Source organism: Clavelina lepadiformis, chromosome 2 (assembly GCF_947623445.1).
Source record: "Clavelina lepadiformis chromosome 2, kaClaLepa1.1, whole genome shotgun sequence".
Taxonomy (NCBI): domain Eukaryota; kingdom Metazoa; phylum Chordata; class Ascidiacea; order Aplousobranchia; family Clavelinidae; genus Clavelina; species Clavelina lepadiformis.
This window is the reverse complement of record NC_135241.1, coordinates 1,553,534-1,566,640: the sequence shown is the minus strand read 5'-3', so window position 1 is coordinate 1,566,640 and position 13,107 is coordinate 1,553,534. Positions and strand designations below refer to the sequence as shown.

General features: G+C 37.0%; 2 protein-coding genes across 2 annotated transcripts; both read left to right on the top strand.

Annotated features, from left to right (window-relative positions):
• Window positions 1-2,176: 2,176 nt before the first annotated feature.
• On the top strand, window positions 2,177-5,064 carry LOC143445958 (beta-1,3-glucan-binding protein-like). The gene is made up of 9 exons (XM_076945382.1): window positions 2,177-2,337; window positions 2,562-2,794; window positions 2,928-3,085; window positions 3,250-3,354; window positions 3,487-3,545; window positions 3,617-3,734; window positions 3,812-4,019; window positions 4,320-4,459; window positions 4,893-5,064. The coding sequence occupies exons 1-9, from the start codon at window positions 2,211-2,213 to the stop codon at window positions 4,972-4,974; spliced, it is 1,230 nt and encodes a 409-aa protein (XP_076801497.1). The 5' UTR covers window positions 2,177-2,210; the 3' UTR covers window positions 4,975-5,064.
• Window positions 5,065-7,556: 2,492 nt separating this feature from the next.
• Window positions 7,557-12,624, top strand: LOC143446661 (uncharacterized). The gene is made up of 13 exons (XM_076946405.1): window positions 7,557-7,826; window positions 7,983-8,154; window positions 8,436-8,608; window positions 8,690-8,816; window positions 8,891-9,009; window positions 9,169-9,189; window positions 9,401-9,733; window positions 9,851-9,950; window positions 10,044-10,154; window positions 10,217-10,242; window positions 10,667-10,762; window positions 10,911-11,094; window positions 11,393-12,624. The coding sequence occupies exons 1-13, from the start codon at window positions 7,759-7,761 to the stop codon at window positions 11,495-11,497; spliced, it is 1,635 nt and encodes a 544-aa protein (XP_076802520.1). The 5' UTR covers window positions 7,557-7,758; the 3' UTR covers window positions 11,498-12,624.
• The last annotated feature ends 483 nt before the right edge of the window (window positions 12,625-13,107 follow it).

Genomic DNA, 13,107 nt, shown 5'->3' with positions numbered 1-13,107 from the left:
TATTTTTACAAAAACATTTAAAACCTTGTTTTATGAAAACGACACCACCTTGCCATAATCGTTGCCCTTATTACTGACTTTTCACCGCCATCTAACGGATGAGATAAGTGTGCTTTTTGTTAACTGAAATTTCTGTGCGAGTGATGTCATAAGCGTCGGGAAAATTCGATGATTGAAATTTATTTAGATGCTTTTTATCTTAATTCGACATCACTTCACTAAACCTCCGGCTCAATTGTTTGAACGTCACACTCGGGGAAAACAGTTTTCTATTCACGTCTCAACTGTACGTCGGTTCGATCTGTTGGCGCATCATGGAAGTGTAGAATATTGAAAGGTTAAGTGTCGGAATTTCAAATGATTTTATCAAGAGAAAGAGCTTTGCTGTGTAAAACATAAAATCTAAGAATGAAGATTTGATCGCCATTTTTCTTTCTTTGTTATCTGTTAATTAGATTTACAAATGTAAGAACTCAGACAATTACGGTTCAAGTTTGAAGGTCTGTACAAATGTTAATTAAAGAAAAATTCCTTCTCATGTAAAACCATAGACACTGAATTAGTTTGGTTTACCGTGATAAGGCCAGCGTACATTTTTACCTGATTTTTACCTGATTTGAACCAGGTCAGTTTCCAAAAATTACTTCGGGCAGCTTGCCACTTTAAAAACCAACTGCGTCACGAGAGTGACTAAGCAATTGTTTGACGCGAATGCCGATATTCTCACAGATAGATGCTACGTAAAACAGAAACAAACAGACCTAATGTTGAAAAACGGTAAGCCGTACATTCCGGGACCTGACTTTCTCGTCAAGAAGTAAACCATCTTTCCCAAATAACTCGCCTTTGGCAAACATGTGCTTATAAATACTTCCGGTGTCACCCCACGCTACGGGACACTCTTGGAAGCGAAATTCGATTTTCACATCGTGGCATTACGTCATGTTGGGTGATTGTGTTTGCTGATGACTAGGTGGTGTGCTTTGATAAACTGCCATTACTGGGCAAAGTACGTTAAAGATTTTGTGAACGCTCGACCACTTCTTTGTTTAACGATATGTTTATGAAAGCTGACTACAACTGTGCGACGTTTGCGTTGTTTGACAAAGGCTGTAAGCGATAAACGGCATTAAGGTTTGCTTCAAACTTGAAGTATGCTCCCACTCAAGTTCCACAAATCAGTCCACTTATGTATCCAGGCTACTTACAGCTGTTTATCCCTCTTAAGATACAGATATTGCATTATTTGAAAACTTACTGCAATAAAAACACCAAGTTTGGAGCAAATTATTATTGCATTTCTTTACAAGAAGTGGGTATGTTTTGAAATACATATCATGAAGTGGAATAAACCATTTGTTTAACACGAGACGAGTTGTTGTCTCTCTACCGACCTCTAGCATCTAAGGCTGTTGGTGTATCGATTTAATTTAAGGCCAGCCACTCTTCACTTTCAATGGTTAACAATCATTTACTGATGTAATTTTTAAGGAAAAAACGTGAAATTTTGTGAGTAATTTCGAAAGAATTCGTTTTATTTGGGTTGTGCTTGTTTTATATAATATTGGGCGCTTTAAAACAGCTCTGATCTATGCTGTGTTCATTATTGCTAATCTTATGCTATGTTTGGATTTATTGCGAATTATCTGGACAAAGGCAAATCAGAAATAAATTTTCAATTGTTTTTTTTTCACATCAGTGCGTGTGTTACCTCACCGTAAAATGTATTTTGCGAATAAAAAGCTATAAAATTGTGTCTCCGAATTGTGATAATCTCATATTCGGCCGATGTTCATTTACAATGACTTCTATAGCGATTAAACTTGATGTAACGTTTAAACAGAAACCTTGCATTCATTTAACTTAAAACCACTCATGGCCTGAATAAACGCACATACGGACGTAGTTTGTGGATGACTTGACGATTATTTCGTACAGATGTTAATGTTCCCACAACTACAATATGTTATGTAAGGAAACGAAATACCAAAATAAAGGAAACCACGTCACAAGAACTTATCCGGTCTTCAGAAAACCTTTTAAAAAGCCTCCGTTTTGACTATAATTACCAGAACAGTTATGAGCGAAGGGAAAAACGAACGCAGTTCAATGAAAACTGTGAGCAAGCTTTCAACCTTCTAGGCATGCTTTGCACGATGGTGCAGATGAAATGCCGTTAGGAAAGCGTAGAGCACTATCAGTAGACGTTGATGCGTGTTTTTCAACTTTGCAGGATTGTAGCAATGATTGGTTTAATATTTCTTGCTCTGACGTCAGCTTGTTTGGCCAACTCGGCCCAGCAGTTTGCTAAAACTGCAACAACTACGATTTCCGGTGGTAAGTGCTCTTACGCTTTATTATTTGCAAATATATCGTTAGTTTTCGGTTGGTGTCCCGTTGGTTCATATTGGTTCAAATTGGTTCATATTGGTCTATTTGTTGGTAGCACAAAGCAGATTTTAACCATAACTTGTTTATTACAAACTATTATTAAGAAATTTTTCTAAATACAACACTGTTTACGTTTCTGTGCTTTGAAAGATTTTCTTCCTTTCGTTCAGATGAAACCGTGGTGACCCCATCCTGCTCTGCTTACCCATGCGACGCATCGACTTGTGACATGACCCAGCCTCCTTGCAACGGACTCATCTTTGAGGAGAACTGGGACGAGTTCAACCTGGACAGGTGGCAGCACGAGCTGACCATGAGCGGGGGAGGCAATTGGGAATTCCAGATCTACACCAACAACAGATCGAACAGCTACGTCAGAGACAACACTCTCTTCATAAAACCGGTATTTTAAGTCTTAATATCAGGCTAAATTGCGATCATTTTCACTCTATTCGTTTAATTGAGTTGTTTGTTTTACATTTAAAGCTCAAGTGAGTTGCAGTTTTCAGCGAAATAAAAACCAAAACATTTTACAGACTCTTACAGCCGACCACTACGGAGAATCTTTTCTTTCCTCCGGAACCATCGACTTATGGGGAGGAAGTCCCGCTGATTTCTGCACCGCCAACGCTTGGTGGGGATGCATGAGAACCGGAAGCGCAAGTAACTACCTCAACCCTGTCGAATCAGCAAGGTGCGGAAGTTTTAAAACTCTAACTAAAAATTCAGTGACGTCCCGCCACTTAAACAGTAATTGGAATGTGTTAAGTAAATAGTTCAGTTATAAATGATAACAAAAGTTAAATCATAGGTTACTACAGGCTACGTTGTATTGTGATATTCATGGTCTCATTGTAGAATCCGGACAGTAAACTCATTTGCCTTTAAATACGGACGCGTAGAAATCCAAGCCAAGATGCCAACGGGGGATTGGCTTTGGCCGGCAATATGGTTCCTTCCTAAGTAAGTCAAAAATTCAACTTGTCACTGTTCTTATCAGTAATCATGTCGCAACGAATAGCTATATTATCTTCGCTTAATTGACGTTGATATCCAGCGAAATGGGATATCTTTGAAAAACAAACAATATTTTAGGCGAAACGTGTACGGTCAATGGCCAGCATCTGGAGAAATTGACTTGCTTGAGTCAAGAGGTAGGCCTAGAAGCTGTTAAACACAACTGTGAAAAGTATAAGCTATGCAGATTAGGCTAATTTTGTCAAAGGTAACGCCGACCTGAAGGACGTGCAGGGTGTTTCCCACGGAAATGACGCAATGGGTTCAACACTTCATTGGGGTCCATACTGGCCGTTTAATGCGTACATGAAGACCACCCAGGAAGTGTAAGTTTCATACCAACAAGTTTCATACCAAGTTTCAATCTTTACCTTCGTTCAAATGCTTTTCATTGAATCTTTAGGCACGGATCTTTCGGCTCCGAATTCCACACCTACACCCTTGATTGGGATGAAAACGGCATCACTTGCTACGTAGACGGGAATCAGATTCTTCATGTCGATCCTGGCGATGAAGGATTCTGGGGATTCGGCGAATTCGACGATTCAGCTCCCGGTTCCAACAATCCCTGGATCACGTCGAACAACAAGATGACGCCATTCGACCAAGAGGTAATCAAAATTTGTTATCATTGGTGACAGGTAAATAATTTATCAAACGACCCATAAAGACCTAACATTCATAATTAGTTCATAATCATATATGATTATATTATATGTATTAGATTAGGCTATATTATGTTATCAGCAATCAGATATAGCCTATATGTGATATATAATTGGTTGTTAATTCATAAGCAACATAACTTGGTAATCAATTATTCTCAACTTTTTCTTAAAAATTAGTTATGCTGATTTTTTTCCTTTGACCACAAGTACACCCTGGCTTGTTTAAAATAGTGTCAATTTCAGTTTTATCTCATCATCAACTTGGCTGTCGGAGGCACAAATGGATACTTCCCGGATGAATGGGTAAACGGAAAAGGAGCTAAGCCGTGGAACAATGCCTCTCCAACTGCTATGAGAGACTTCTGGCAGGCTAAAAAGGATTGGTATGCCGCCGCTAATTGAGGGTTTACTTATCTTGAGTTGTTTCATTTAATTAATATTATTCTGACTTCCATAATTTTAGAGGAAAAATCGTGCGTTTGAAGCTTTTTTTCACATTTTCATATTGACATAATTTAAATGTTTTAACATAAACCTAAAATAAAACTACCTTCTAATCGAACTATAACTCCGATTAAACCGTAACTAGCTAAAATAAACTTTTTGCATGACCTTTCTCCTAACCTAACCGCCTATCTTTAGGTTGCGTGACCTACATACGGTGAAATATTCACTCTTCTATAATTTTTTTTGGGAAAGTTAAAATGAGATTTAAAATGTCCATTTTTTTCCTGTGTGTTTATTTCCAAATGCTGCTTTTTAACCTAAACTTTTAAAAATCGTACAAGATTTAACATAACTTTATACTTCGTCTAGGTATTCTACATGGGAGCCAGAAGTTAACAACGGAGAAAATGCAGCTCTTCAAGTTAAAAGTATTAGAGTATGGGCAAAATGAAAAGGACTGATCAAAAGATCGTGACTTATTGCAAATTGTCCACTTGTACACTTGAATTCTCATGAATAAAAGTTCTAATTGGATAATGAATTTCTATTGTAAACAGCCTCAATTTAGCTATAGTAGACAGTGTAGTGCAGTGTAGTATAATGTGTTGACATGGAACTTTCAATTGACAAAGTGACTGGAGTTCCAATCTCAAGTTGCTGTAGTTTGTTTTTTGTAACGTTTTCTTCAAAAATAACACTGCAAGACATTTTATTGATTGTATAAAAACATTATTTTTTAGGTAATATCGTTATAACATAACCAAGGACAGTATTCTATACAAACTGTATGTTGTTGAGCTGTTCCTGATCTACGAGTGCGTTCAACTTGATATTATTTTATTGGCAAATAACATGTGTCCAAACACACGGATAACTTGACGCGGAGAAACGTCTCAAAAAGCGTTTACGGGCCTCTTTTTCTTGAAGTCGACTGAATTGAAAAGCAAACTATGTAATAAAGAAAAAACTCAATTGGTTTTTGGGGAAATAAACGTGCTGTCCTGCCGCTATGTAGCGGACTGGGTGGCGAAAGCTACTTTGTAAATCGTAAATAATGACTTTGTTGTTGACTCGATGTACCTTAATGAACTTGACTCATTCGACTTGATAAAGGAATAGGTCTAACTTACTAATTAAAATGACCCCACTTGATCTGGACTTGCGCTGTTAGTGACTTAATTTTTTATCTGATGCAACCAAAAAGGCTTGTTTGTATTTCCGTCTTTTACTTACGCAAAAGGTTCTATTACCCTTTCTTAAGTACAGTGTTCATCTTCATACTTGCCGAAACGTCAACGTTATTCAGATGAATTTAAAATGGTGACGGCATAATTGTCAAGACTAGGCGTACGTAATATTCAGCAACAAATACGGTAACCTAGTTTGTAAGTGCTTTTCTGCGACACGTTTTTGACTAAAATCGATTAACCATCAAACATTTAAAAAAATTTTCGTCCTTCATACTCGGTCCTCCATACACTCTTCTTTCATTCATAATCATAAGGTCAACTTGAGCACGTTCCCCCAATTTTATAATAAAATTAAGTCTTTTCTTTTGTGTACTCAAATTGTTGCAAGAAGGGGGTTCCCACATAGAGGCCAACAGCAACCAAAATTTTGCAAGTTGGCATTTGTGACGTGTCCGTTGTGGTCTTACAGTCTATTTGAATTCTGTGGTAGTTTCTTTAGGCTTTGTTCACACGTTGCCGCAATTTATAGAAGCTGAAAGGTTTAGATTTAGCCTCCTAGGGTTGCCATATATCATGGTGTACTGTAATTACAAATGGATTTTTAGCCTACATCAGAAACTGAAAAACAGTGAACACTACAAGTCTTAAACAGAATGTTTTAGCACAGTTTTGCTCACAAAAAATGTAAGCACTGAAGAGAAATAAATGCGAAAAACGAAGAGATATTATGGACATCAGAACTCAAAAGACAGTTAGCCGTGTTTAATTTAAAAAATTTTCATAATATGTATATTGTATAATTTAAGCGCTTGCCGCTGTACCGCAATTAAACCAGGAAATGTAGCACGTGCGGCATCAACAGCAATACATCCACTACCAGTGCACCTGTATGGAATGCATACATTTTAGTACAGGGAAATTTAAGTTGAAAAGATTGGAGTCAATGTTTTACGCCATGCCAGTATTAAAACTCTAGTTAATTTCTGCCACAATAATTTTCTAGTTTAATAATTGGAGTCGATTTTAAAGCAGTTACGTACTTGAATTTGCCCTGCTCATCCGTGCCACTGCCAGCTTCATCAAGTAACAAATGTCAAGAGATGAAAGGCAGACTGGAAAACATGCCACTTTTCGATGAGATATCGAGAATGCAGGGCGGCCAAAATCGAAGTGTTAAACGGTGCAACAGGTATATTTAGCAGCCTGGTAGGCAAAACGCACAGCCTATATGGGCTTCGTTTTCCAAGAGGTAAATATGAAACGTTCGGATGCAGCAAACACAGTCTTCAAAATTCTTGATGTTGCAGTTGCCATGCTTTCCACTGTGGGAAAGGAATTTTACTGCACTTGCAATCATTGTATGCAAGTTTTTGTGACGCCAGGCCGGAAACACGATTTCTCGTCGAAAACTGCCAAACTTTCTAAACCTGCCAAAACTTCCAAACTGCTATATAGGCTGATATAAATTTAAGAAAATAAAATTTTAGCATCAAGATAGCTTCAAAAACGGAAGAATATACCTATTAACCTATGCCAATAAATCTAACAAAACAATTTTTGCTATGGCAATGTACGGGTGTAATGCATATATTCTATATGATATGTGGCAAAGCGGCTGCAGTTCTTTGCTGGTATAGTGGCACAAGCTATTGGCATATGTGGAAGGTCAGTTTGACGTGTACATAGAGCACGCCAAAGGCCTGCTATGCCCATGGCAATCTCTAAGAAAAGAAAACAGTGTTCCATCTAAAAAAGAGGGAAAACGAAATGAATTTGCAGTTGCCATAGTTTCAAGACGTGATTTGCTACGTTAAGGTCATCATCATCGTGTACGGCATAATTTATAAGTTTAATTTGACATGTTTCTAGAAGTAAACTTGCAATAATAATAAATAAACTGGTAAAAACTATGTTATTGTAATTAATCTATTGGCTTTTGATTTGTTTTATGCAATTTATAATAAATCTATCAGTTATAAACTGTAAATACATAGTAGCTATAGATTTTTAACTTAGTCTGAACAATCTGAGTTTAAAGTGTTGAAATGGATAATGTTGAAAGCTCGTCAGTTGAGGAATGTTATAACAAACTTGTCAAACTGAAGGAAATTAGGTGAAAATATAATCACTTAAAAGTTTATTTTATTAACACTATTTGGCCATCTTAAATGACATGAAAGAACATTTCTTGCTTTAGTGTATGTCTATGTGGCCGACATCTCATCTACTCTCTTTTCACCGTTGCTTCAATTTGATAATTTTGTCTCAGGCAACGTACGATCCAGGTGGAGAAGATGAAAAATCAGATCAAAGATCATCTTCATGGTGCAGTGGAGGAAGGGAAAGCGGTGGATGAGTACAAGAGAGAGGTCGGGTTGCTGCTCCAGGAGAAAATGGCTCACGTGGAGGAACTCAGATTGATCCACACCGACATCAACACGGTATGAATATGTGTGAGTGAAATGACCTCTACACAAAAAATACCTGGCGCTTTGTCAACTGTCCTGTGCTAGTTGCATTTTCTCAGTTGAAGTTGAGGTTTGGAAATAGGACATAAGTAGAAGTGCTTTTTGTCTTTGCCATAACATATAGCAAGTTGGCCTATTCTTTTTTGTTTTGTTGCCGAGGTTCTCCTGGTGTAAGGATTCGAATTGGATCGCTTCAGTTTTATTTATTCTTCTGATTTGGAACTTGACAAAAGTTAAATTTGTAGTTGTTCTAGATGGAGAATCTTATCAAGCAAGCCAGTATGGATCGCGGAAATATGTTGAGTGAAGCAAATAAACTTCTCCAGCATTATAAAGTGTACAAACGTGAACTTGATGGTCTAAGAGGTGACCTTGACCTTGAGAAGTCTGTTGGTTTGGAAGAGGAGGAACCTGATTTGATATCAGAGTAAGATGCTTTGTTTAATGTCAATGCTATGTGATTGCATTAGCGGACTTCACGTCATCTCATTCTGGCCCTCTTGTATAGAATGACTGTGGGGGCAGTCGCTGCTGTATATGAAGTTGACAAACCAATCACGGCTGATCCTGCTCCATTCGAAAGTCAAGACAAACTCCACCTCAATGACCACACCTCCCATCCACCCCCTATGAAGGTAATTCTTGTTGGGATGTCATAGTAGGACAGGAAATTGTATGATTTAACCTAACGTCATCAAATTATTGTCAGATGTGCCTCTCCTGTCATCAGCAAATCCACAGGAACGCGCCCATATGTCCGCTATGTAAAGCAAAGAGTAGATCGAGGAATCCGAAGAAACCAAAGAAATCCGCAAAAACAGAAGATTAAGAAAAAAGATGGTCCTTCAATGTTGCTCAATCGTGACTTTGTCATTGTTGTTTCCTGTAACTTTGTTAGCTCAACTTACGCAATTTTTTAGAATCTGCACATCACTTCGTTGTATTCAGTTTTTTTTGCTGCTCTTTCACTACTACCTTCCACTGCAGTGCTATTTTTATTACAACCAGGTACTAATTTCTGTCTTTGCTGTTTGTTGTCTGAAAATGTTTTGGTTGATTTCGAAAAGTAACATTTTTATGCTTCTGCGCTTGTTGTAGCGCACGGTTGTGCGTAGTTAACGTAATCACATGCAATAACTTTACTGTGCTTTTTTCTGTGGCTGTTTTCGTTCCAGTATTGAATTCATATCTAATAATACATCAATTTAATTTTTTAAAGGAAAGACCACTGCGAGTATTTTGTTATTATTCTGGAACAGTACCTAATCCACTTTGAACCACTTGCCATCACTGATCATATAATTGTCCCAACTTCTATCGCTCGCTTTTGTAATTGCTGCTGTACTTTGATCACTTTCATCATCATTTTCAGCTTTTTAGTTCCACTATGCCATTCTTATTCGTTGTCTTCTGTGTGTTGTAACAGGTGGATCAAAATTAGGATTATGACGTCATCAGTTAAGGATAAATATTCTGTTTTGCTTCCGACGTATAATGAAAGAGAAAATTTACCAATTATCATTTGGCTTATCATCAAATATTTCACAGAAAGGTATCTTCTGTCTATTCTTTTGCTTAAAGAATAAAGGTTTTGGTTTAAAATTCAGTGTTTTAATTTTTCAAGATACGACCTTTCAAGTCTTGAAATTGTTGGATAATTTCTTTTTAGTAACTTCGACTTTGAGGTCATCATCATCGACGACGGCAGCCCAGATGGCACACTAGATGTCGCCAAGCAATTGCAGAAGATATACGGGAATGATCAGATTGTGAGAAATTATTTCTTAATTTGTGGACAAAGTGTTGTGAGGACTTCAGCCTAAAACCCTGGAAATAACAAAAACTGGTAAATTTTAATTAAGGTCTTACGGCCTCGTGAGAAGAAACTTGGTTTGGGCACGGCGTATGTTCACGGGATGAAACACGCCACTGGAAATTTCATTGTAATCATGGATGCTGATCTTTCACATCATGTGAGTTCTTGACTTTTTGTAATGTTGACAATTAATAAATATATATATTTTTTTATTTTCAGCCAAAATTTATTCCAGAATTTATCAAGTAAGTGGAAATGACATTGATACAAATCATTCGCTAATTAATTTGACTTTATACAAAGCAGTTTTAAAATATTTAGACATTAGTTTCTTGTTTTCAGAAAGCTTAGTTCTGTTAGCAGTTGTAAGCTACCATGGTAGTTGTATTATGATGATTTTGTGAGTTTATAATTTTTTAATGACAAATTTTCTACTCACTGTTATGTGAAAAGTGCTGTATAATGTGAGCTTGACAACTCAAATTGGTTTTACTCAAAAAAATTTTTGATAAATCTAAGAAATTTTACAACTGTCGCAGATGACCTATATTGTAATATCAATTGTGCAAAGTAACCATGAGTTAAAAAAAGCTTTCACTGCAGCCAGTGCTTATTGCAAGTTGTGAAAACTTGTCAGAAAATTTCCTTTCATTGAAGATTTTTTCACAGACGTCAGAAGGCGGGTGATTATGACATCATCACAGGAACTCGTTACGTTGGTGATGGAGGTGTGTATGGATGGGATTGGTGGAGAAAGCTGGTCAGGTATTGTGATGTCATTAATGAGCTATTCTAGATTTTATTATAAAAATCGAATTACTTTAATATTTTAACATGGGTGAGTTTCGAGGATGTTTGACTTCACAATGGGAATGATTATTATTTTTAACAAAAATGCTTTATGACATCACAGTCGAACAGCCAATTACATAACTCAAGTTTTGCTTCGGCCCGGAGTGTCGGATCTGACCGGAAGTTTTCGACTTTATCGGAAGGAAGTTCTCGAAAAACTTGTGCAGTCATGCGTTTCAAAGGGATACGTCTTTCAAATGGAAATGATGATCCGAGCCAGGCAATATAATATGTCTATAGACGAGGTGTGTAAATTACCAGCAACTTCATAGAGTAGTGATCACTTTTTCATTTAACCGGGCTTACATCTTAAAAGTTATGTTATCATAATATCATACATTTGAACATATGATCGCGTTAGTTGTTTTTTTTTTTGTTTACAATCAGTGTAAGCAAGATCGATTTGTTTGTTGGAAATCAAATTAAACAAGATTAATTTTAAAAGAGAACATTCTTAAATATATATTTGTATGATTATAAGCATTTCTGGTGCTGGTTTTTTCCTGTTAGCGATTTTAGTTATTTCTCTTGCGAATGCTTCAGGTACCAATTTCATTCGTTGATCGTTTTTACGGAGAATCAAAACTAGGAGGGAATGAAGTCTTCGCTTTTCTCAAAGGATTACTCCACCTTTTCGCCACCACCTAATGCGTGCATTGCCGTTATTTTGTTAAAACAGAAAACTGCTAAAAATCAGGCCCAGGGTCAGTGCTTTCAGAAACTTATTCCCTTCAAAATTCTGTTATCTCATTTACTTATGCAGAGAGTATAGCAATGAAATATGATAAGGGCTTCTCCAGCAAGGCGGTCGCTAACGGCAGGTGTTACATCAAATGACTCATTGTAGATTTTTGTTGGCAAGTATGATGCGTTGCAGTTACAACTTTCTTAAACTGCAGAAGGGTTCTTCGTGTGCTTGAAGCTCGTCTCGACCGTTTGGTGCCGCTGCTGTTAATGATGAGCATTGGTAGTGATTTTCCTTAACTACATACCTTGTAAAGCATAGCTTTGTTGTTATTGTTACTAAATTAAGTACTTCACATGCAGTAGTTATTTTCATGTCATGCTTTACAGTTCCTACCGACTGACATCAGTACAGTAATTGCTGGGTATGCAATAAAATTTTATTGGTTTTAGCAGTAAATAATCTTGAAAACATCAAATCATGTTTTAAGACAGGGGTCGGGAACCTATGGCTCGCGAGCCAGATATGGCTCGCGAGCCAGATATGGCTCTTTTGATGTTGGCATCTGGCTCGCAGATAAATCTAAGCTGGCATTTCTTAGCACAATTTTGTAATTTTAGTTTTGTAATTTTTGTACCATGCAGCAAAAGAAATCGCATTAACAGTAAGTACTAAGTAGCATGTTATTAAAGAGTAAATTCAGACATTTACCGTTGTCTAAAATTGTTGGTTTTGCTTAAAAAATGCACACGTTAGTTGCATTAAGAGTTGAAAAATATTATATGGCTCTAACGGAAATAAAATTGACAATATGTGGCTTTCATGGCTCTTTCGCCAAAAAGGTTCCCGACCCCTGTTTTGAGACTACAGGTTTTGTTGCTTTAAAATGCCCAGTCATTCATCTGTGATTATGCTACCAGTTTATTTCAAACGATTGCTTGATGGTGCTTATTTATTGTTTGATACGAGTTACAAATCTGTAGAAAATGCATTAATATTCCCACTACATTGGTTGTAATTGCATATTGTTTGATTTAAATGAACAAAACCTTTTTGGTGGATATGTCTTTGCAAAACTGTTCTCTGCTGACCTCTAGCGTGGCTTTTATTTTAGGTTGTCTCTTACCTACATGTTTGTGACGCATTTGATCCAGATGGCAGCATTCGCAGGTTACGTAACACAACGCTGCGTCACTTAAACATGTTCCTTCCCACGTATTCCTGCTTTAAAATAGCTTTCAACTTCAGCTGCAACCAGCGCGCGTCAGACGAGAGACGTCAGTGACGTAGAGAAAGATGGAAAGTTTTTATAGAGATATGTTATGACTTGAAATCGAACCGAACCCAATTGCAAATTCACTTTTTGCCGGCGCACTTCAGTGATGTTAGAACTTGGTACAAACTAAAGGAGGGAGGGACTACATTTTCAGTTAAAGGGAATGTTACTTTAAAAGCAAAAAATAATGTTCTATAGAAGATAATTAAACAACTAAGCCGGTTAAAAGGTGAAAAAATGATGCGAACGGGTGCAATGACGTAATTACGAAAGTTTTTGACCACTTGACTGAGTCAC

Coding starts and splice junctions, on each gene's coding strand:
- LOC143445958 (XM_076945382.1), top strand. CDS start 2,211: ATGCGTGTTTTTCAACTTTGCAGGATTGTAGCAATGATTGGTTTAATA. Junction 2,338..2,561: donor AACAACTACGATTTCCGGTG/GTAAGTGCTCTT, acceptor CCTTTCGTTCAG/ATGAAACCGTGGTGACCCCA. Junction 2,795..2,927: donor ACACTCTCTTCATAAAACCG/GTATTTTAAGTC, acceptor AACATTTTACAG/ACTCTTACAGCCGACCACTA.
- LOC143446661 (XM_076946405.1), top strand. CDS start 7,759: ATGGATAATGTTGAAAGCTCGTCAGTTGAGGAATGTTATAACAAACTT. Junction 9,190..9,400: donor GCTATTTTTATTACAACCAG/GTACTAATTTCT, acceptor AATTTTTTAAAG/GAAAGACCACTGCGAGTATT. Junction 10,763..10,910: donor TGGTGGAGAAAGCTGGTCAG/GTATTGTGATGT, acceptor ATGACATCACAG/TCGAACAGCCAATTACATAA.